The following is a 24901-nucleotide window of genomic DNA, read 5'->3' on the forward strand; positions in this document are numbered from 1 at the left end:
AGAATATAAGTGTACCAGTGGAGAAAAAAAACATCCAGAATAATAGTGTGTGTTACAGAGGAGAAAACCATCCAGAATATAAATGTGTTACAGTGGAGAACCATCAGAATATAATGGGTTACAGTGGAGAAACCATCAGAATATAAGTGTTACAGTGGAGAACCCATCCAGAATTATAATGTGTTACAGTGGAGAAACCATCCAGAATATCAATGTGTTACAGTGGAGGAACCATCCAGGAATATAAATGTTGTATCTGTTACAGTGGAGAACCCACCAGAATAAATTGTGTTACAGTGAGAGCAGACATCCAGAATATAGTGGTTATCTGTTACAGTGGAGGAACCCACCCAGATATAATTGTGTTACAGTGGAAGAAAACCACCAGAATATAATGGTTATCTGTTACAGTGGAGAAACCATCCAAGAATATAATGTGTCTAATCTGTTAGTGGAGAACCACCCCAGAATCTAATGTGTTACAGTGGAGAAAAACATCCAGATATAGTGTGTTACAGTGGAGAAAAACATTCCAGAATATAGTGTGGTACAGGGAGAAACCACCCAGAATATAAGTGTTCGTGGAGAAAACCATCCAGGAATGTATAATGTGTTACAGTGGAAGAAACCTCCAGATATAATGTGTTACAGTGGAGAAAACCATCCAGAATGTATAATGTTTACAGTGGGAGAAAACCATCCAGAAATATAATGTGTTTACAGTGGGTATGGAAACCACCAGATATAATGTGTTACAGTGGAGAAAACCACCCAGAAATATAAGTGTTACAGTGGAGAAACCACCAGAATATAATGTGTTACAGTGGAGAAACACCAGAACTATAATGTGGTACAGTTGGATGAAAACCACACCAGAATATAAGTGTTTACAGTGGAAGAAACCACCAGAATATCATGTGTTACAGTGGAGGAAACCACCAGAATAGAATGTGTTTACAAGTGGAAGAAACCACCAGAATATAATGTGTTTACAGTGGAGAAACCACCCAGAATAGAATGTGTTACTAGTTACAGTGGAAGAAACCATCAGAACTAGAATGTGTTACTGTTACAGTGGAGAAAACCATCCAGAAATAGAAATGTGTTCCAGTTGAGAAAACCATCCAGAATATAATGTGTTACAGGGGAGAAACCATCCAGAAATAATGTGTTACAGTGAGAAACCATCCAGAATCATAATGTGGTACAGTGGAGAAACCACCCAGATATAATGGTTACAGTGGAGAAACGAATTCCAGAATAAATGTGTTATTTCTGTTAACAGTGAGAGAAACCACCCCAGAAATATAATGTGTTAAAGTGGAGAAAACCATCCAGAATATAATGTGTTTACAGTGGAGAAACACCCAGACTAAATGTGTTACAGTGGAGAAACCCCCAGATATATAATGTGTACAGTGTGACGAAACCATCCAGAATATAATGTGTTACATGTGGGAGAAAACCACCCAGAAATATAGTGTTGTACAGTGGAGAAAGAAAAACCATCCAGAATCTAGTGTGTTACAGTGGAGAAACCAATCCAGGAATATAGTGGTTACAGTGGAGAAAGAAACCAGCCAGAATATAATGTGTGTACAGCTTGGAAGAAAAGCATCCAGAATATAAGATGTTACAGTGGAGAACACCACCCAAGAATATAATGTGTTACAGTGGAGAAACCACCCAGAATTATAATGTGTTACAGTGGAGAAAACCATCCAGAATATAATGTGTTACAGGGGAGAAACCACCAGAATATATGCGTTACAGTGGAGAGAAAGAAACCACAAGAAATAGTTTAGTGTGTTACAGTGGAGAAACCATCCAGAATATAATGTGTTACAGTGGAGAAACCATCCAGAATATAATGTGTTACAGTGGAGAAACCATCCAATATAATGTGTTACAGTGGAGAAACCATCCAGAATATAATGTGTTACAGTGGAGAACCACCCAGAATATAATGTGTTATCTGTTACAGTGGAGAAACCATCCAGAATATAATGTGTTACAGTGGAGAAACCACCCAGATATAATGTGTTACAGTGGAAAACCATCCAGAATATAATGTGTACAGTGGAGAAACCATCCAGAATATAGTGTGTTACAGAATATAATGGTACAGGAGAACCATCCAGAATATAATGTGTTACAGTGGAGAAACCATCCAGAATATAATGTGTTAACAGTGGAGACCAACACCAGAATATAATGTGTTACAGTGGAGAAACCATCCAGAATATAATGTGTTACAGTGGAGAAACCATCCAGAATATAATGTGTTACAGTGGAGAAACCATCCCAGAATATAATTGTATGTTACAGTGGAGAAACCATCCAGAATATAATGTGTTACAGTGGAGAACCACCCAGAATATAATGTGTTACAGTGGAGAAACCATCCAGAATATAATGGGTTACAGTGGAGAAACATCCAGAATATAGTGTGTTACAGTGGAGAAACCATCCAGAATATAATGTGTTACAGTGGAGAAACCATCCAGAATATATGTGTATCTGTTACAGTGGAGAAACCATCCAGAATATAATGTGTTACAGTGGAGAAACCATCCAGAATATAATGTGTTACAGTGGAGAAACCATCCAGAATATAAGTGGTTACAGTGGAGAAACCATCCAGAATATAATGTGTTATCTGTTACAGTGGAGAAACCACTCCAGAATATAATGTGTTTACAGTGGAGAAACCATCCCAGAATATAATGTGTTACAGTGGAGAAACCATCCAGAATATAATGTGTTACAGTGGAGAAACCACCCAGAATATAATGTGTTACAGTGGAGAAACCATCCAGAATATAATGTGTTACAGTGGAGAAACCACCCAGAATATAATGTGTTACAGTGGAGAAACCACCCAGAATATAATGTGTTATCTGTTACAGTGGAGAAACCACCCAGAATATAATTGTTTACAGTGGAGAAACCATCCCAGAATTATAATGTGTTTACAGTGGAGAAACCATCCAGAATATAATGTGTTACAGTGGAGAAACCATCCAGAATATAGTGTGTTACAGTGGAGAAACCATCCAGAATATAATGTGTTACAGTGGAGAAACCATCCAGAATATAATGTGTTATCTGTTACGTGGAGAAAACCATCCAGAATATAATGTGTTACAGTGGAGAAACCACCCAGAATATAATGTGTTACAGTGGAGAAACCATCCAGAATATAGTGTGTTACAGTGGAGAAACCACCCAGAATATAGTGTGTTACAGTGGAGAAACCATCCAGAATATAATGTGTTACAGTGGAGAAACCATCCAGAATATAATGTGTTATCTGTTACAGTGGAGAAACCATCCAGAATATAATGTGTTACAGTGGAGAAACCACCCAGAATATAATGTGTTACAGTGGAGAAACCACCCAGAATATAGTGTGTTACAGTGGAGAAACCACCCAGAATATAGTGTGTTACAGTGGAGAAACCATCCAGAATATAGTGTGTTACAGTGGAGAAACCACCCAGAATATAATGTGTTACAGTGGAGAAACCACCCAGAATATAATGGTGTTACAGTGGAGAAACCACCCAGAATATAATGTGTTACAGTGGAGAAACCACCCAGAATATAATGTGTTACAGTGGAGAAACCACCCAGAATATAATGTGTTACAGTGGAGAAACCACCCAGAATATAATGTGTTACAGTGGAGAAACCACCCAGAATATAATGTGTTACAGTGGAGAAACCACCCAGAATATAATGTGTTACAGTGGAGAAACCATCCAGAATATAATGTGTTACAGTGGAGAAACCACCCAGAATATAATGTGTTACAGTGGAGAAACCACCCAGAATATAATGTGTTACAGTGGAGAAACCATCCAGAATATAATGGGTTACAGTGGAGAAACCATCCAGAATATAATGTGTTACAGTGGAGAAACCATCCAGAATATAATGTGTTACAGTGGAGAAACCATCCAGAATATAATGTGTTACAGTGGAGAAACCATCCAGAATATAATGTGTTACAGTGGAGAAACCATCCAGAATATAATGTGTTACAGTGGAGAAACCATCCAGAATATAATGTGTTACAGTGGAGAAACCACATCATTGATATCAACCAACTAGAACACAGAGACCTTGAGGTTTTACACAACTGTTGTTTCAAAACACTGAAATATAAGAAGTAAAACAAACCAAGCAGGAAGCATGCCCACATAGTAGGTGTCCTTCCTGTCCTGACATGGACTCAAAGCTAACTAACGACCGACATTGGTTACACCCCCTCCTCACTTGGGATTCAAGCCAACAACTGATCAGCCACAACCCCCCTTACCTCCAGAGCAGGGTTCTCTGCCATGGCGACGAGGACCACCCTCTTGGCGAACACCTCTGCGCGGGCGACAGCCTGGGCCTCAGCGGAGGCGGGCCAGGAGGAGACACTGAGGACAGCCTGGTACACCCCGGCCTGAGGCGGGATGAACAACACCTTCTGCTCCTCCGTGCTCTTAGGGCCAATGATGGTCTTGTTCTTCACTATCAGCCACTGGTACGGGAATGAATCAACCTGGGTGGGACAGGAAGTGGACATTACGGTTCGACAGCAGTTCCTTGTTCTTCACTATCAGCCACTGGTACGGGAATGAATCAACCTGGGTGGGACAGGAAGTGGACATTACGGTTCGACAGCAGTTCCTTGTTCTTCACTATCAGCCACTGGTACGGGAATGAATCAACCTGGGTGGGACAGGAAGTGGACATTACGGTTCGACAGCAGTTCCTTGTTCTTCACTATCAGCCACTGGTACGGGAATGAATCAACCTGGGTGGGACAGGAAGTGGACATTACGGTTCGACAGCAGTTCCTTGTTCTTCACTATCAGCCACTGGTACGGGAATGAATCAACCTGGGTGGGACAGGAAGTGGACATTACGGTTCGACAGCAGTTCCTTGTTCTTCACTATCAGCCACTGGTACGGGAATGAATCAACCTGGGTGGGACAGGAAGTGGACATTACGGTTCGACAGCAGTTCCTTGTTCTTCACTATCAGCCACTGGTACGGGAATGAATCAACCTGGGTGGGACAGGAAGTGGACATTACGGTTCGACAGCAGTTCCTTGTTCTTCACTATCAGCCACTGGTACGGGAATGAATCAACCTGGGTGGGACAGGAAGTGGACATTACGGTTCGACAGCAGTTCCTTGTTCTTCACTATCAGCCACTGGTACGGGAATGAATCAACCTGGGTGGGACAGGAAGTGGACATTACGGTTCGACAGCAGTTCCTTGTTCTTCACTATCAGCCACTGGTACGGGAATGAATCAACCTGGGTGGGACAGGAAGTGGACATTACGGTTCGACAGCAGTTCCTTGTTCTTCACTATCAGCCACTGGTACGGGAATGAATCAACCTGGGTGGGACAGGAAGTGGACATTACGGTTCGACAGCAGTTCCTTGTTCTTCACTATCAGCCACTGGTACGGGAATGAATCAACCTGGGCGGGACAGGAAGTGGACATTACGGTTCGACAGCAGTTCCTTGTTCTTCACTATCAGCCACTGGTACGGGAATGAATCAACCTGGGCGGGACAGGAAGTGGACATTACGGTTCGACAGCAGTTCCTTGTTCTTCACTATCAGCCACTGGTACGGGAATGAATCAACCTGGGTGGGACAGGAAGTGGACATTACGGTTCGACAGCAGTTCCTTGTTCTTCACTATCAGCCACTGGTACGGGAATGAATCAACCTGGGTGGGACAGGAAGTGGACATTACGGTTCGACAGCAGTTCCTTGTTCTTCACTATCAGCCACTGGTACGGGAATGAATCAACCTGGGCGGGACAGGAAGTGGACATTACGGTTCGACAGCAGTTCCTTGTTCTTCACTATCAGCCACTGGTACGGGAATGAATCAACCTGGGTGGGACAGGAAGTGGACATTACGGTTCGACAGCAGTTCCTTGTTCTTCACTATCAGCCACTGGTACGGGAATGAATCAACCTGGGTGGGACAGGAAGTGGACATTACGGTTCGACAGCAGTTCCTTGTTCTTCACTATCAGCCACTGGTACGGGAATGAATCAACCTGGGTGGGACAGGAAGTGGACATTACGGTTCGACAGCAGTTCCTTGTTCTTCACTATCAGCCACTGGTACGGGAATGAATCAACCTGGGCGGGACAGGAAGTGGACATTACGGTTCGACAGCAGTTCCTTGTTCTTCACTATCAGCCACTGGTACGGGAATGAATCAACCTGGGCGGGACAGGAAGTGGACATTACGGTTCGACAGCAGTTCCTTGTTCTTCACTATCAGCCACTGGTACGGGAATGAATCAACCTGGGTGGGACAGGAAGTGGACATTACGGTTCGACAGCAGTTCCTTGTTCTTCACTATCAGCCACTGGTACGGGAATGAATCAACCTGGGTGGGACAGGAAGTGGACATTACGGTTCGACAGCAGTTCCTTGTTCTTCACTATCAGCCACTGGTACGGGAATGAATCAACCTGGGCGGGACAGGAAGTGGACATTACGGTTCGACAGCAGTTCCTTGTTCTTCACTATCAGCCACTGGTACGGGAATGAATCAACCTGGGTGGGACAGGAAGTGGACATTACGGTTCGACAGCAGTTCCTTGTTCTTCACTATCAGCCACTGGTACGGGAATGAATCAACCTGGGTGGGACAGGAAGTGGACATTACGGTTCGACAGCAGTTCCTTGTTCTTCACTATCAGCCACTGGTACGGGAATGAATCAACCTGGGCGGGACAGGAAGTGGACATTACGGTTCGACAGCAGTTCCTTGTTCTTCACTATCAGCCACTGGTACGGGAATGAATCAACCTGGGCGGGACAGGAAGTGGACATTACGGTTCGACAGCAGTTCCTTGTTCTTCACTATCAGCCACTGGTACGGGAATGAATCAACCTGGGCGGGACAGGAAGTGGACATTACGGTTCGACAGCAGTTCCTTGTTCTTCACTATCAGCCACTGGTACGGGAATGAATCAACCTGGGCGGGACAGGAAGTGGACATTACGGTTCGACAGCAGTTCCTTGTTCTTCACTATCAGCCACTGGTACGGGAATGAATCAACCTGGGCGGGACAGGAAGTGGACATTACGGTTCGACAGCAGTTCCTTGTTCTTCACTATCAGCCACTGGTACGGGAATGAATCAACCTGGGCGGGACAGGAAGTGGACATTACGGTTCGACAGCAGTTCCTTGTTCTTCACTATCAGCCACTGGTACGGGAATGAATCAACCTGGGCGGGACAGGAAGTGGACATTACGGTTCGACAGCAGTTCCTTGTTCTTCACTATCAGCCACTGGTACGGGAATGAATCAACCTGGGTGGGACAGGAAGTGGACATTACGGTTCGACAGCAGTTCCTTGTTCTTCACTATCAGCCACTGGTACGGGAATGAATCAACCTGGGTGGGACAGGAAGTGGACATTACGGTTCGACAGCAGTTCCTTGTTCTTCACTATCAGCCACTGGTACGGGAATGAATCAACCTGGGTGGGACAGGAAGTGGACATTACGGTTCGACAGCAGTTCCTTGTTCTTCACTATCAGCCACTGGTACGGGAATGAATCAACCTGGGTGGGACAGGAAGTGGACATTACGGTTCGACAGCAGTTCCTTGTTCTTCACTATCAGCCACTGGTACGGGAATGAATCAACCTGGGCGGGACAGGAAGTGGACATTACGGTTCGACAGCAGTTCCTTGTTCTTCACTATCAGCCACTGGTACGGGAATGAATCAACCTGGGCGGGACAGGAAGTGGACATTACGGTTCGACAGCAGTTCCTTGTTCTTCACTATCAGCCACTGGTACGGGAATGAATCAACCTGGGCGGGACAGGAAGTGGACATTACGGTTCGACAGCAGTTCCTTGTTCTTCCGAGTGGTTACATTTCCGGCACTTATTATTGGCTCTCAATTTGATTAAAATATTCTCTTAGCTTTTTGTTTTACATTTACATGCTTTGAGCAGCCACACGTTTATTGACACTATTCCAAACCATACAATTCTCTGTAAATCATTGTCCTCTTTACAAATTCATTAGAAACAAAATGACTCACCTTCTCTCCGTCGATGGCCAGGCTGGTGACGGTGATGGAGACCTGCTGCCAGCGCTCGGAGGGGTTGAAGATGCCCAGTGAGGTCTGAGAGGAGATGCCCACACAGCAGGCATGGGGGAACCTCAGCTCCTCAGGGATCACGACCTGGGCTGGAGGAGTGGAGAGGGAGAGGGGTCCAGGGTTATCTTAAAATTTACCACAAAAAAAAATCTCTCAATATTGAGAATAACCGTTTCAAACTCTTCCAACTGCAACACACCCTCTTATCTCGAGTGATTCAAGAGAACATTCCAGAACTGATTGAAGACTAACCTGTGAGTTCAGGAAGGCTGCCGTTATCCCACGAGGCTACACAGCTCTGGCTGTAGGGGTTCCCCTCCATCAGTCCTGGGTCCAAGGGTTTGAGGTGGGGGTTAGAGCAGTGGTACAGACCCCCAGGACCTCCTGGTCCACCAGGCCCAGAGACACCCAGACCCCCAGAGCTGTGGAGGTGTCTGACTGAGGGGTCAACGTTGGGTCCTAACCGTGAGGACATAGCGTGACCGTACAGGCCGTTCCCTGCTGCCGCCATGTGGCGGTAGGGAGCAGGCAGAGGGAGACCAGGGTGTAGAACTCCATCCGAGCCCAGGTTCTGCTGTGCCAGCTGGGAGCTGAAGAGGGAGCACCCCGTCAGGAGGCCGGGGACCCCTGGAGGCAGATCCATCATAGAGCCCTGGGGCTTGAAGCTGGAGATGGGCATGTAGCACAGGTCCTCGGAAGAAGGCAGGCCGAAGCCCGTCCTGGCCCCAGGATAGACCTCACTCCCCTGGGCTGAGACCCCGGACCACTGCTGGTTCCCCTGGCCCCCCATACCGCTGGGCTGTTGGATGTTCAGGTGGCTGGAGTAGCCAGAATCCACCTTGGTGAGGCGGTGTGAGTTGGGTACGGAGTGGCATTTCTGCAGGTCGTAGTCTATATTGTTCCCACAGTGATAGTTACACTCACTCTGGCTGCGGGTAAAGCCCAGACCTGAACCACTCCGCAGGTCTACAGAGCCTCTCGGAGGACCGTCAGAGTGGTGAGGAGACTCTGGGCTCTTGGACTGTCTAGGAGGACAGAGGATGTCTGTAGAGCGGTGAAGAGGTAGATCCTGACCTGAAGGACTCTGGGTATCAGCCCCGTCTACTGGAGGGGTGGGACTGGCCCTGACTATAGTGGTGCTCAGAGACATGGTGCCATTACTCTGGGGAAGGGAGAGAGATAGCATGCAGTCAATTGGTTATTCCTTCATGTAGTAACTCCACTACATGACATCGCTAGCTGAGTTTTTCCTCAGGCAGATGACCGTCATTCAACTTAACATTGTGCAACCACAATCAAGACAAGCACCCAAATCTCAAGGTGACTTTACCTCGGTTCTCTGATAATGAGAGATACAGCATCTTCAGGAAGTATTCACACCCCTTTGACTTTTTCCACAAAATACTTTTGTAAATGTTGAAGTGGAAGAAAAATGTGAACATTTGTAAAACTTTTCTGAAAAATGAAAACACTAATATATGTTGCCTAGATATGTATTCAACTCATGTCGACAGTGATTACTGCTGTGAGTCTTTCTGGGTAAATTCATGTGGACAGTGATTACTGCTGTGAGTCTTTCTGGGTAAATTCATGTCGACAGTGATTACTGCTGTGAGTCTTTCTGGGTAAATTCATGTCGACAGTGATTACTGCTGTGAGTCTTTCTGGGTAAATTCATGTGGACAGTGATTACTGCTGTGAGTCTTTCTGGGTAAATTCATGTGGACAGTGATTACTGCTGTGAGTCTTTCTGGGTAAATTCATGTCGACAGTGATTACTGCTGTGAGTCTTTCTGGGTAAATTCATGTGGACAGTGATTACTGCTGTGAGTCTTTCTGGGTAAATTCATGTGGACAGTGATTACTGCTGTGAGTCTTTCTGGGTAAATTCATGTGGACAGTGATTACTGCTGTGAGTCTTTCTGGGTAAATTCATGTGGACAGTGATTACTGCTGTGAGGCTTTCTGGGTAAATTCATGTGGACAGTGATTACTGCTGTGAGGCTTTCTGGGTAAATTCTAAGAGCATTCCAACACCTGGATTGTAAAACATTGGCCCATTCTTCTTCATGTTCTTTTAAATGGGTTGCTGATCATTGCTAGACAACCATTTTCAGGTCTTGCCATAGATTTTTAAGCAGAATTAGGTCAAAACTGTAAACATGGCCACTCAGGAACATTCACTGTCTTCTTGGTAAGCAACTCCAGTATAAATTTGGACTTGTGTTTCAGGTTATTGTCCTGCTGAAAGGTGAATTCATCTCCCAGTGTCTGGTGGAAAGCAGACTGAACCAGGTTTTCCTCTAGGATTTTGCCTGTGATTAGCTCCATTCTGTTTCTTTTTATCCTAAAAAACTCCCTAGTCCTTAACGATGACAAGCATACCCATAACATGATGCAGTCACCACGATGCTTGAAAATATGAAGTGGTACTCAGTGTTGTGTTGTATTGGATTTGAACCAAACATAACTTTCTTTGTGCCTTGTTGCAAACAGGATGCATGTTTTGGAATATTTGTATTCTATACAGGCTTTCTTCTTTTCACTCTGAATTAGGTTAGTATTGTGGAGTAACTACAATGTTGACCCATCCTCAGTTTTCTCCAATCATAGCAATTCAACTAACTGTTTTGAAGTCACCATTGTCCTCATGGTGAAATCACTGAGCGGTTTCTTTCCTCTCCGGCAACTGAGTTAAGGACGCTTGTATCATTTTAGTGACTGGTCCAAAGTGTAATTAATAACTTCACCATGCTCAAAGGGATATTCAATGTCTGCTTTTTTTTACCCATCTACCAACAGGTCACCTTTGCGAGGCATTGAAATACCTCCCTTGTCTTTGTGGTTGAATCTGTGTTTGAAATGCACTGCTTGACTGAGGGACCTTACAGATAATTGTATGTGTGGGGTACAGAGATGAGGTAGTCATTCAAAAATTATTTTAAACAATATTATTGTCCACAGAGTGTCCATGCAACTTATTATGTGACGTAAGGACATTAATAATCATGAACTTACCTAGACTTGCCATAACAAAATGGTTGAACACTTATCGACTGAAGACATTTCAGCTTTTCATCGTTTATTAATTTGAAAAAGAAAATAAAAATCCTGACATGGGGTATTGTGTGTAGGCCAGAGACAAATCGCATGTAATCCATTTTAAATTCAGGCTGTAAAACTGAAGACACTATCTCAGTGGGATTCGCTCGGGGGCGATCACAAATGACGAAGACACCAAATCACACAACATCTGTCGGAGACCTGTCCTCTGATTATTCTCAAGCCTCTACTCATTTCCCTCCTGCAAGCCGGGAAATGTGGTGAGATCTCACATTATCAGCTTACGCAAGTAACAGTTCACTTTCAAATACTTGTTTTCGATATCTCACCGTGCGAAAGGGCAAGCCTCCGTATCATAAACATGCACTCCGAAGCCAGGGTAGTCCGACACGGGGGACCGTATGAGGGAAAGCCCAACATGCTGAACCGCAGATCTCTTGCAAACAGATGCCTTTGACAGTGCCCTAGGAGGTAACCACACCTCTGGTGGAATGAGCCATCAAGCCCTCTGGGGGGGGCTGTAAACCCTTTCCATGATAACACAATATAAATAGCCTGCACTATCAAGCCAGCGGATAGCCGTTGCCGAGAGGGACCTCCCTTTGGCCGGGTTAGGTAACAAGCTAACCTTGGATAACGGCGGGGAAAGTTGTAAGAAAGAACGGTGAACTGAACCGAACGGTGAACTGACTGTCTTAAAAAGGAGAGTGATGTCATCTCTACGCTTTCCAGCAGGTCGAAAGGCTTCTGGGAAATAGCTTCAAGCACAATAACAAACAACAAAAAGGTCCCAAGGTGGGACTAATGACTTGGAGGCCGGGCGTAAGCAACGCGCTCCCTTCATAAAACCACCATGGGATGTCTCCTAACTGTGGCATTGTCAAAGTCTATACGGCGGGCTGAGAGGGCAGCTAGCCCGTACGGCGGGCTGAGAGGGCAGCTAGCCCGTACGGCGGGCTGAGAGGGCAGCTAGCCCGTACGGCGGGCTGAGAGGGCAGCTAGCCCACACGGCGGGCTGAGAGGGCAGCTAGCCCACACGGCGGGCTGAGAGGGCAGCTAGCCCACACGGCGGGCTGAGAGGACAGCTAGCCCACACGGCAGGCTGAGAGGGCAGCTAGATTCTACCTCTCCAGGTATGGAAAGCTAGCCAAAGGGAACTGCGTGTTGTCAGATTAAGCTTTCCAGCGAGCTAACCATGTTAGCTTAAGCCTCACGGCACGGGTTAACCAAGTCGCGATGGCTCGCCGTGTCACGTTATCTACCACCGGAGACAGAAGTAGAAAACACATTTTCCATTCGGTAAGTATTGTACACTATCGACTCCATTGACCTCAAGGTTTGCCTGTGAACTGTTAAGCAGGAAGACGGGAATTCAAGTCACACCGAGGCGAGCTTCAGGAGCCGTCCTGATCACTTCCGCAAAGAAGAGAGGCGAGAACGACCAGAGGCCGGGCCCTCGGTCAGGCGACGTGTGATTGATCTATTGGTCATTTGTAAATTGCCCGATGGAATCCCACTGAGACATGGAAAGGAGTTTTTGAAAGAGAAGCCCATACGAGGTCCAGTCTCTGCCTACTATACCTTGTGTCTGTCAGGTGTTGGGATGCCGGTGCTGTCATGCCTACTATACCTTGTGTCTGTCATGCCTACTATACCTTGTGTCTGTCATGCCTACTATACCTTGTGTCTGTCAGGTGTTGGGAAGCCGGTGCTGTCATGCCTACTATACCTTGTGTCTGTCAGGTGTTGGGAAGCCGGTGCTGTCATGCCTACTATACCTTGTGTCTGTCATGCCTACTATACCCTGTGTCTGTCATGCCTACTATACCCTGTGTCTGTCATGCCTACTATACCTTGTGTCTGTCATGCCTACTATACCTTGTGTCTGTCCGGTGTTGGGAAGCCGGTGCTGTCATGCCTACTATACCTTGTGTCTGTCAGGTGTTGGGAAGCCGGTGCTGTCATGCCTACTATACCTTGTGTCTGTCAGGTGTTGGGAAGCCGGTGCTGTCATGCCTACTATACCTTGTGTCTGTCAGGTGTTGGGAAGCCGGTGCTGTCATGCCTACTATACCTTGTGTCTGTCAGGTGTTGGGAAGCCGGTGCTGTCATGCCTACTATACCTTGTGTCTGTCAGGTGTTGGGAAGCCGGTGCTTTTGAGAGCCGGTGCTGTCATGCCTACTATACCTTGTGTCTGTCCGGTGTTGGGAAGCCGGTGCTGTTGAGAGCCGTGCTGTCATTCAGAGAGATGTACGTCAGTCTGCTGAGGCTGGGACTGGAACAGCTCCACTCAGACTGGGGAGGAGTGAGATCACTGGGAGGTCTCCTGTCCCCTACCCTGGAGGAGGGGGGAGAGACAGTCCTGGAGAGGCACCAGAGACCAGAGAGAAATAGAAGATTTAGGATGAACTGCAACTAGGAGGTACACAGTAGAGGGCAACAACCTGACACATCTGATTGATTTAATCATTGATTGATGGATTGATTGATTTGAAGCAGCAGTGTACCCTTCTTGGCTGGGGAAGGAGGTCTGTGAGGGGGAGGAGTGGGTGAGAGGAGAGGTGGAGGGTCTGAAGGTACACTGGCTCTGCTCTGGGCCTCCGGCATGATGCATAGGAGTACCTGGAAACACATCTGTAGAGAACAATACATTACAATCCATCACCTGACCAGGAGATTAATACAACACATTACTATCCATCACCTGACCAGGACATTAATACAACACATTACTATCCACCACCTGACCAGGACATTAATACAACACATTACTATCCACCACCTGACCAGGACATTAATACAACACATTACTATCCATCACCTGACCAGGACATTAATACACCACATTACTATCCACCACCTGACCAGGACATTAATACACCACATTACTATCCACCACCTGACCAGGACATTAATACACCACATTACTATCCACCACCTGACCAGGACATTAATACAACACATTACTATCCACCACCTGACCAGGACATTAATACAACACATTACTATCCACCACCTGACCAGGACATTAATACAACACATTACTATCCACCACCTGACCAGGACATTAATACAACACATTACTATCCACCACCTGACCAGGACATTAATACAACACATTACTATCCACCACCTGACCAGGACATTAATACAACACATTACTATCCATCACCTGACCAAGACATTAATACACCACCTGACCAGGACATTAATACAACACATTACTATCCACCACCTGACCAGGACATTAATACAACACATTACTATCCACCACCTGACCAGGACATTAATACAACACATTACTATCCATCACCTGACCAGGACATTAATACAACACATTACTATCCATCACCTGACCAGGACATTAATACAACACATTACTATCCATCACCTGACCAAGACATTAATACACCACCTGACCAGGACATTAATACAACACATTACTATCCACCACCTGACCAGGACATTAATACAACACATTACTATCCACCACCTGACCAGGACATTAATACAACACATTACTATCCATCACCTGACCAGGACATTAATACAACACATTACTATCCATCACCTGACCAGGACATTAATACAACACATTACTATCCATCACCTGACCAAGACATTAATACACCACCTGACCAGGACATTAATACAACACATTACTATCCACCACCTGACCAGGACATTAATACAACACATTACTATCCACCACCTGACCAGGACATTAATACAACACATTACTATCCACCACCTGACCAGGACATTAATACAACACATTACTATCCACCACCTGACCAGGACATTAATACAACACATTACTATCCATCACCTGACCAGGACATTAATACAACACATTACTATCCATCACCTGACCAGGACATTAATACAACACATTACTATCCACCACCTGACCAGGACATTAATACAACACATTACTATCCACCACCTGACCAGGACATTAATACAACACATTACTATCCACCACCTGACCAGGACATTAATACAACACATTACTATCCACCACCTGACCAGGACATTAATACAACACATTACTATCCACCACCTGACCAGGACATTAATACAACACATTACTATCCACCACCTGACCAGGACATTAATACAACACATTACTATCCACCACCTGACCAGGACATTAATACAACACATTACTATCCACCACCTGACCAGGACATTAATACAACACATTACTATCCACCACCTGACCAGGACATTAATACAACACATTACTATCCACCACCTGACCAGGACATTAATACAACACATTACTATCCACCACCTGACCAGGACATTAATACAACACATTACTATCCACCACCTGACCAGGACATTAATACAACACATTACTATCCACCACCTGACCAGGACATTAATACAACACATTACTATCCATCACCAGGACATTAATACAACACATTACTATCCACCACCTGACCAGGACATTAATACAACACATTACTATCCACCACCTGACCAGGACATTAATACAACACATTACTATCCACCACCTGACCAGGACATTAATACAACACATTACTATCCATCACCTGACCAGGACATTAATACAACACATTACTATCCACCACCTGACCAGGACATTAATACAACACATTACTGTCCATCACCTGACCAGGACATTAATACATCACCTGACCAGGACATTAATACAACACATTACTATCCACCACCTGACCAGGACATTAATACAACACATTACTATCCACCACCTGACCAGGACATTAATACAACACATTATTATCCATCACCTGACCAGGACATTAATACACCACCTGACCAGGACATTAATACAACACATTACTATCCACCACCTGACCAGGACATTAATACAACACATTACTATCCATCACCTGACCAGGACATTAATACAACACATTACTATCCACCACCTGACCAGGACATTAATACAACACATTACTATCCACCACCTGACCAGGACATTAATACAACACATTACTATCCATCACCTGACCAGGACATTAATACAACACATTACTATCCATCACCTGACCAGGACATTAATACAACACATTACTATCCATCACCTGACCAGGACATTAATACAACACATTACTATCCACCACCTGACCAGGACATTAATACATCACTATCCATCACCTGACCAGGACATTAATACATCACCTGACCAGGACATTAATACAACACATTACTATCCACCACCTGACCAGGACATTAATACAACACATTACTATCCACCACCTGACCAGGACATTAATACAACACATTACTATCCACCACCTGACCAGGACATTAATATAATACAACACATTACTATCCACCACCTGACCAGGACATTAATACAACACATTACTATCCACCACCTGACCAGGACATTAATACAACACATTACTATCCATCACCTGACCAGGACATTAATACAACACATTACTATCCATCACCTGACCAGGACATTAATACAACACATTACTATCCACCACCTGACCAGGACATTAATACAACACATTACTATCCACCACCTGACCAGGACATTAATACAACACATTACTATCCATCACCTGACCAGGACATTAATACAACACATTACTATCCACCACCTGACCAGGACATTAATACAACACATTACTATCCACCACCTGACCAGGACATTAATACAACACATTACTATCCATCACCTGACCAGGACATTAATACAACACATTACTATCCACCACCTGACCAGGACATTAATACAACACATTACTATCCACCACCTGACCAGGACATTAATACAACACATTACTATCACCACCTGACCAGGACATTAATACAACACATTACTATCCACCACCTGACCAGGACATTAATACAACACATTACTATCCACCACCTGACCAGGACATTAATACAACACATTACTATCCACCACCTGACCAGGACATTAATACAACACATTACTATCCATCACCTGACCAGGACATTAATACACTCCTTAACCAATGAACTAAACCCTCCTTTATCATTATCTGCAGAACACAAGACCAGGAAATTACCTCAAATAAACTATAATCAACATTGAAAAACCAGATCTCCCAATCCAGCCGGAAGAACCAGGAAGAAAATGGGATGGAAACTAAGCTAAGCTTTACAAACGTGTTTATCTCTTCTCTTAAATGAGTTGAACAGCAGCTGAATAATGTGGTTGATTGGACCAGAGACTGACCGTCCGTCCTGTGGGCAGCAGCAGGCTGGGGGCTGTGACAGGCGGAAGTAAAACCAACACGTTTGGCCACAGCGCTGGGAGGACCTCCTCCAACACTCTTCTCCAGGCCACTGGGTGTCTCCTGATGGGCTGTGCTGCTCCCTGTAGCGTGAGTCTTCACTGTGGTCCTCCTGGCTCTCTGGGAGGGGGATGTGATGTCTCTGAGGGACGGAGGCCCCGACAGACCCTTCCTCAGACCAGGGGAGGTCTTATGGCCTGGGGCAGCAGCTGAGGAGCAGTCCTCTACCTTCTGTGCTGGGGCAGCAGCTGAGGAGCGGTCCTCTACCTTCTGAGCTGGGGTGTTGTTAGGTGTTAGACGGACTGCTCCTAGTTCAGCCCCACCACTCTCTGTGTTGCTCAGTACACCAGCTGGCTGGGGCTCACTGTTATTCCCTGCGGACTTCCTGTCAGCAGCTGGTTTGGCTGTGGAGGAGGTGGTTGAGGAGAACTGACCAGAGACCACAGACCTCCTCCCTGGGTTACCAGAGGCTGTAGGGATGGAGCTGGCCCTGGGACGGGGGATGGAACTCCTCCTCACCTCCGTCTTGTTAGCTGGTCCTGGTCCACTCTGGCCAGAACCTGGATGTAGCCCAGCAGAGACTGGACGGGTCGTAGCAGCAGGGTAACCTTGTGTCAAACCTGCCTTAGCCTCTACGCCAGAGGAGATAGCTCCATTGGTGCTAGCCTGGTATTCGGTAGCCTGGTGTTGATAAACCGAGCTCTCGTTCTCCACAGTAACAACAAGTGATGCGGCCTGGGACTTCCTGCGGGAGGAGTTGAGGCTGTCGGCCCAGCTGAGGAAGTCAAAGGTGTAGTGGGAGGAGCCTGACTGGTCGCTGTCGCTGCTGCTGGATACCTCTGTCTGCTTCAGGTACTTTTCAATGTCGAAGGCACTCAGGTCCCCGGCACAGTGGCTCCTCTGCAGAGTCTCCAGCAGGTCTCCGGCACAGTTGCTCCTCTGCAGTCTCTCCAGCATGATTCTCTGGTCCAGTTGAACCTGGTTAGGGCTGTGTGTTTGTTCTTCCAGGACAGAGGCTGGGAATCAGAATCAAATCTGCTTTACATTTTTCATGAACTGGGTTCTAGTGGTGCTGACATCACCTTCCAACAAACACAACAGACACACAGAATTAAAGAGTAGAATTTCAGATGTACTTATGAATATGGGATACCTGGGTCTGGACCCGGCAGACCTTTCTGCTGTTGCCTCTGTATCCTACTCCTCTTTGACAGCTCCATGATCATGGCAGCCAGCTGGGAGGGCTCTGAGGAAATGGAGGCATCTGCAATGGCCGAGGCGATGGTGCTGATAGACAGCGTGATGTTAGACTGGTCTGTGCCGCTGCCGGGGCTGGGGCCCAGGCTGCCGGGGGAGGCTGAGGGAAGGGTCTGGCTGGGGGAGAGCAGGGCCTCGGGGAGGGGGGAGGCTGAGGGAAGGCTCTGGCTGGGGGACAGCAGGGCTTCAGGGAGGGGGGAGGCTGAGGGAAGGCTCTGGCTGGGGGAGAGCAGGGCCTCGGGGAGGGGGGAGGCTGAGGGAAGGCTCTGGCTGGGGGAGAGCAGGGCCTCGGGGAGGGGGGAGGCTGAGGGAAGGGTCTGGCTGGGGGAGAGCAGGGCCTCAGGGAGGCGGGAGGCTGATTCACAAGGCTCCGGCTCATCATCTCCTGTAGGTGACACCCTGTCTGCAGCTGCCTCCACAGTCTTGTCCAAGTCCTCTACAAGAACAACACATTGGAAGGATCAACCACCATATGTGATACTCTGATTATGACTGATTTGAGTTTAAAATGAGGAATAAAGATGATGACTGATCAAGTAAGGAAAATTATGCCAAACCAAGTAAAAAGGTACTGGCCGGCCTCACAGTGGGAATCAGGAATAAGTGTCTTACTGGCTGGCCTCACAGTGGGAATCAGGAATAAGTGTCTTACTGGCTGGCCTGGCTGGCCTCACAGCGGGAATCAGGAATAAGTGTCTTACTGGCTGGCCTCACAGTGGGAATCAGGAATAAGTGTTTTACTGGCTGGCCGGCCTCACAGCGGGAATCAGGAATAAGTGTCTTACTGGCTGGCCTCACAGCAGGAATCAGGAATAAGTGTCTTACTGGCTGGGCTGGCCGGCCTCACAGCGGGAATCAAGAATAAGTGTCTTACTGGCTGGCCGGCCTCACAGCAGGAATCAGGAATAAGTGTCTTACTGGCTGGCCGGCCTCACAGTGGGAATCAGGAATAGGTGTCTTACTGGCTGGGCCGGCCTCACAGCGGGAATCAGGAATAAGTGTCTTACTGGCTGGGCCGGCCTCACAGCGGGAATCAGGAATAAGTGTCTTACTGGCTGGCCGGCCTCACAGTGGGAATCAGGAATAGGTGTCTTACTGGCTGGCCTCACAGCGGGAATCAGGAATAAGCGTATTACTGGCTGGCCTGGCCGGACTCACAGTGGGAATCAAGAATAAGTGTCTTACTGGCTGGCCTCACAGTGGGAATCAGGAATAAGTGTTTTACTGGCTGGCCGGCCTCACAGTGGGAATCAGGAATAAGTGTCTTACTGGCTGGCCTGGCTGGCCTCACAGCGGGAATCAGGAATAAGTGTCTTACTGGCTGGCCTCAGCGGGAATCAGGAATAAGTGTCTTACTGGCTGGCCGGCCTCACAGCGGGAATCAGGAATAAGTGTCTTACTGGCTGGCCGGCCTCACAGTGGGAATCAGGAATAAGTGTCTTACTGGCTGGCCTCACAGCGGGAATCAGGAATAAGTGTCTTACTGGCTGGCCTCACAGCGGGAATCAGGAATAAGTGTCTTACTGGCTGGCCTCACAGCGGGAATCAGGAATAAGTGTCTTACTGGCTGGCCTCACAGTGGGAATCAGGAATAAGTGTCTTACTGGCTGGCCTCACAGTGGGAATCAGGAATAAGTGTCTTACTGGCTGGCCTGGCTAGCCTCACAGCGGGAATCAGGAATAAGTGTCTTACTGGCTGGCCGGCCTCACAGTGGGAATCAGGAATAAGTGTCTTACTGGCTGGCCTCACAGTGGGAATCAGGAATAAGTGTTTTACTGGCTGGCCGGCCTCACAGTGGGAATCAGGAATAGGTGTCTTACTGGCTGGCCGGCCTCACAGTGGGAATCAGGAATAAGTGTCTTACTGGCTGGCCGGCCTCACAGTGGGAATCAGGAATAAGTGTCTGGCTGGCCGGCCTCACAATGGGAATCAGGAATAAGTGTCTTACTGGCTGGGCTGGCCTCACAGTGGGAATCAGGAATAAGTGTCTTACTGGCTGGGCTGGCCTCACAGTGGGAATCAGGAATAAGTGTCTTACTGGCTGGGCTGGCCTCACAGTGGGAATCAGGAATAAGTGTCTTACTGGCTGGGCTGGCCTCAGTGGGAATCAGGAATAAGTGTCTTACTGGCTGGGCTGGCCTCACAGTGGGAATCAGGAATAAGTGTCTTACTGGCTGGGCTGGCCTCACAGTGGGAATCAGGAATAAGTGTCTTACTGGCTGGGCCGGCCTCACAGTGGGAATCAGGAATAAGTGTCTTACTGGCCGGCCTCACAGTGGGAATCAGGAATAAGTGTCTTACTGGCCGGCCTCACAGTGGGAATCAGGAATAAGTGTCTTATTGGCTGGGCTGGCCTCACAGTGGGAATCAGGAATAAGTGTCTTACTGGCCGGCCTCACAGTGGGAATCAGGAATAAGTGTCTTACTGGCCGGCCTCACAGTGGGAATCAGGAATAAGTGTCTTACTGGCCGGCCTCACAGTGGGAATCAGGAATAAGTGTCTACTGGCTGGCCTCACAGTGGGAATCAGGAATAAGTGTCTTACTGGCTGGCCTCACAGTGGGAATCAGGAATAAGTGTCTTACTGGCTGGGCCGGCCTCACAGCGGGAATCAGGAATAAGTGTCTAACTGGCTGGCCTGGCCGGCCTCACAGTGGGAATCAGGAATAAGTGTCTTACTGGCTGGCCTCACAGCGGGAATCAGGAATAAGTGTCTTACTGGCTGGCCTCACAGCGGGAATCAGGAATAAGTGTCTTACTGGCTGGCCTCACAGCGGGAATCAGGAATAAGTGTCTTACTGGCCGGCCTCACAGTGGGAATCAGGAATAAGTGTCTTATTGGCTGGGCTGGCCTCACAGTGGGAATCAGGAATAAGTGTCTTACTGGCCGGCCTCACAGTGGGAATCAGGAATAAGTGTCTTACTGGCCGGCCTCACAGTGGGAATCAGGAATAAGTGTCTTACTGGCCGGCCTCACAGTGGGAATCAGGAATAAGTGTCTACTGGCTGGCCTCACAGTGGGAATCAGGAATAAGTGTCTTACTGGCTGGCCTCACAGTGGGAATCAGGAATAAGTGTCTTACTGGCTGGGCCGGCCTCACAGCGGGAATCAGGAATAAGTGTCTAACTGGCTGGCCTGGCCGGCCTCACAGTGGGAATCAGGAATAAGTGTCTTACTGGCTGGCCTCACAGCGGGAATCAGGAATAAGTGTCTTACTGGCTGGCCTCACAGCGGGAATCAGGAATAAGTGTCTTACTGGCTGGCCTCACAGCGGGAATCAGGAATAAGTGTCTTACTGGCTGGCCTCACAGCGGGAATCAGGAATAAGTGTCTTACTGGCCGGCCTCACAGCGGGAATCAGGAATAAGTGTCTTACTGGCTGGCTTGGCCGGCCTCACAGCGGGAATCAGGAATACGTGTCTTACTGGCTGGGTTCACAGTGGGAATCAGGAATAAGTGTCTTACTGGCTGGCCTGGCTGGCCTCACAGTGGGAATCAGGAATAAGTGTCTTACTGGCTGGGCCGGCCTCACAGTGGGAATCAGGAATAAGTGTCTTACTGGCCGGCCTCACAGTGGGAATCAGGAATAAGTGTCTTACTGGCCGGCCTCACAGTGGGAATCAGGAATAAGTGTCTTATTGGCTGGGCTGGCCTCACAGTTGGGAATCAGGAATAAGTGTCTTACTGGCCGGCCTCACAGTGGGAATCAGGAATAAGTGTCTTACTGGCCGGCCTCACAGTGGGAATCAGGAATAAGTGTCTACTGGCTGGCCTCACAGTGGGAATCAGGAATAAGTGTCTTACTGGCTGGCCTCAGTGGGAATCAGGAATAAGTGTCTTACTGGCTGGCCTGGCTGGCCTCACAGTGGGAATCAGGAATAAGTGTCTTACTGGCTGGGCCAGCCTCACAGCGGGAATCAGGAATAAGTGTCTAACTGGCTGGCCTGGCCGGCCTCACAGTGGGAATCAGGAATAAGTGTCTTACTGGCTGGCCTCACAGCGGGAATCAGGAATAAGTGTCTTACTGGCTGGCATCACAGCGGGAATCAGGAATAAGTGTCTTACTGGCTGGCCTCACAGCGGGAATCAGGAATAAGTGTCTTACTGGCTGGCCTCACAGCGGGAATCAGGAATAAGTGTCTTACTGGCCGGCCTCACAGCGGGAATCAGGAATAAGTGTCTTACTGGCTGGCCTGGCTGGCCTCACAGTGGGAATCAGGAATAAGTGTCTGGCTGGCCGGCCTCACAGTGGGAATCAGGAATAAGTGTCTTACTGGCTGGCCTCACAGCAGGAATCAGGAATAAGTGTCTTACTGGCTGGCCTCACAGCGGGAATCAGGAATAAGTGTCTTACTGGCTGGCCTCACAGTGGGAAACAGGAATAAGTGTCTTACTGGCTGGCCTCACAGTGGGAATCAGGAATAAGTGTCTTACTGGCTGGCCTGGCCGGCCACACAGTGGGAATCAGGAATAAGTGTCTTACTGGCTGGCCTGGCCGGCCTCACAGTGGGAATCAGGAATAAGTGTCTTACTGGCTGGGTTCACAGTGGGAATCAGGAATAAGTGTCTTACTAGCTGGCCTGGCTGGCCTCACAGTGGGAATCAGGAATAAGCATCTTGGACGTCCAAATGGTACGTACCTGTGTTCATGGTGTGGTCGTGGTCAGTGTGTGTGAGGGTATCGTTGTGGACCGAGCCGTCCTGAGACAGGAAGTCTGATGGTTGAATCAGAGGAAACGGTTCCCTCTTCTCTGGAGAGGTGATGACGTAACCAAACGACGGCTGGAGAGAAGATACAACAACAGACTGGTCAAGTCAGAAGGGTGATGATCACAGGCTTAAACCCTCAGTGGTAGGTCTCAAACATGGCTTCCCTACTGTCCCTACGCACCGCGGGCAGGTTTCCCAGACCGAAGCCTCGTATTCCTCAACTAAAAGGACACCAACCCTACTGTCCCTACGCACCGCGGGCAGGTTTCCCGGACCGAAGCCTCGTATTCCTCAACTAAAAGGACTCCAACCCTACTGTCCCTACGCACCGCGGGCAGATTTCCCGGACCGAAGCCTCGTATTCCTCAACTAAAAGGACACCAACCCTACTGTCCCTACGCACCGCGGGCAGGTTTCCCAGACCGAAGCCTCGTATTCCTCAACTAAAAGGACACCAACCCTACTGTCCCTACGCACCGCGGGCAGGTTTCCCGGACCGAAGCCTCGTATTCCTCAACTAAAAGGACTCCAACCCTACTGTCCCTACGCACCGCGGGCAGATTTCCCGGACCGAAGCCTCGTATTCCTCAACTAAAAGGACACCAACCCTACTGTCCCTACGCACCGCGGGCAGGTTTCCCGGACCGAAGCCTCGTATTCCTCAACTAAAAGGACACCAACCCTAAAGTCCCTACGCACCGCGGGCAGGTTTCCCAGACCGAAGCCTCGTATTCCTCAACTAAAAGGACACCAACCCTACTGTCCCTACGCACCGCGGGCAGGTTTCCCAGACCGAAGCCTCGTATTCCTCAACTAAAAGGACACCAACCCTACTGTCCCTACGCACCGCGGGCAGGTTTCCCAGACCGAAGCCTCGTATTCCTCAACTAAAAGGAATCCAACCCTACTGTCCCTACGCACCGCGAGCAGGTTTCCCGGACCGAAGCCTCGTATTCCTCAACTAAAAGGACTCCAACCCTACTGTCCCTACGCACCGCGGGCAGGTTTCCCGGACCGAAGCCTCGTATTCCTCAACTAAAAGGACACCAACCCTACTGTCCCTACGCACCGCGGGCAGGTCTCCCAGACCGAAGCCTCGTATTCCTCAACTAAAAGGACACCAACCCTACTGTCCCTACGCACCGCAGGCAGGTTTCCCGGACCGAAGCATCGTATTCCTCAACTAAAAGGACACCAACCCTACTGTCCCTACGCACCGCGGGCAGGTTTCCCGGACCGAAGCCTCGTATTCCTCAACTAAAAGGACACCAACCCTACTGTCCCTACGCACCGCGGGCAGGTTTCCCGGACCGAAGCCTCGTATTCCTCAACTAAAAGGACACCAACCCTACTGTCCCTGCGCACCACGGGCAGGTCTCCCAGAGCGAAGCCTCGTATTCCTCAACTAAAAGGACTCCAACCCTACTG

At 48.0% G+C, this 24901-nt stretch overlaps 1 protein-coding gene across 1 annotated transcript in view; it reads right to left on the reverse strand.

The window, feature by feature from the left end:
* Positions 1-24901, reverse strand: part of LOC120030969 — a 59789-nt gene that overhangs the window by 10273 nt on the left and 24615 nt on the right. The window contains exons 16-23 of the mRNA XM_038976475.1: positions 23404-23545; positions 18658-19197; positions 17447-18520; positions 13737-13863; positions 13417-13591; positions 8418-9327; positions 8106-8254; positions 4325-4555 (exon numbers count right to left, since the gene is read on the reverse strand). Coding sequence (XP_038832403.1) covers positions 4325-4555; positions 8106-8254; positions 8418-9327; positions 13417-13591; positions 13737-13863; positions 17447-18520; positions 18658-19197; positions 23404-23545 — 3348 coding nt within the window. The remainder of the gene's footprint in view (positions 1-4324; positions 4556-8105; positions 8255-8417; positions 9328-13416; positions 13592-13736; positions 13864-17446; positions 18521-18657; positions 19198-23403; positions 23546-24901) is intronic.

The sequence above is a fragment of the Salvelinus namaycush genome, chromosome 37 (genome assembly GCF_016432855.1).
Source record: "Salvelinus namaycush isolate Seneca chromosome 37, SaNama_1.0, whole genome shotgun sequence".
Lineage (NCBI taxonomy): Eukaryota > Metazoa > Chordata > Actinopteri > Salmoniformes > Salmonidae > Salvelinus > Salvelinus namaycush.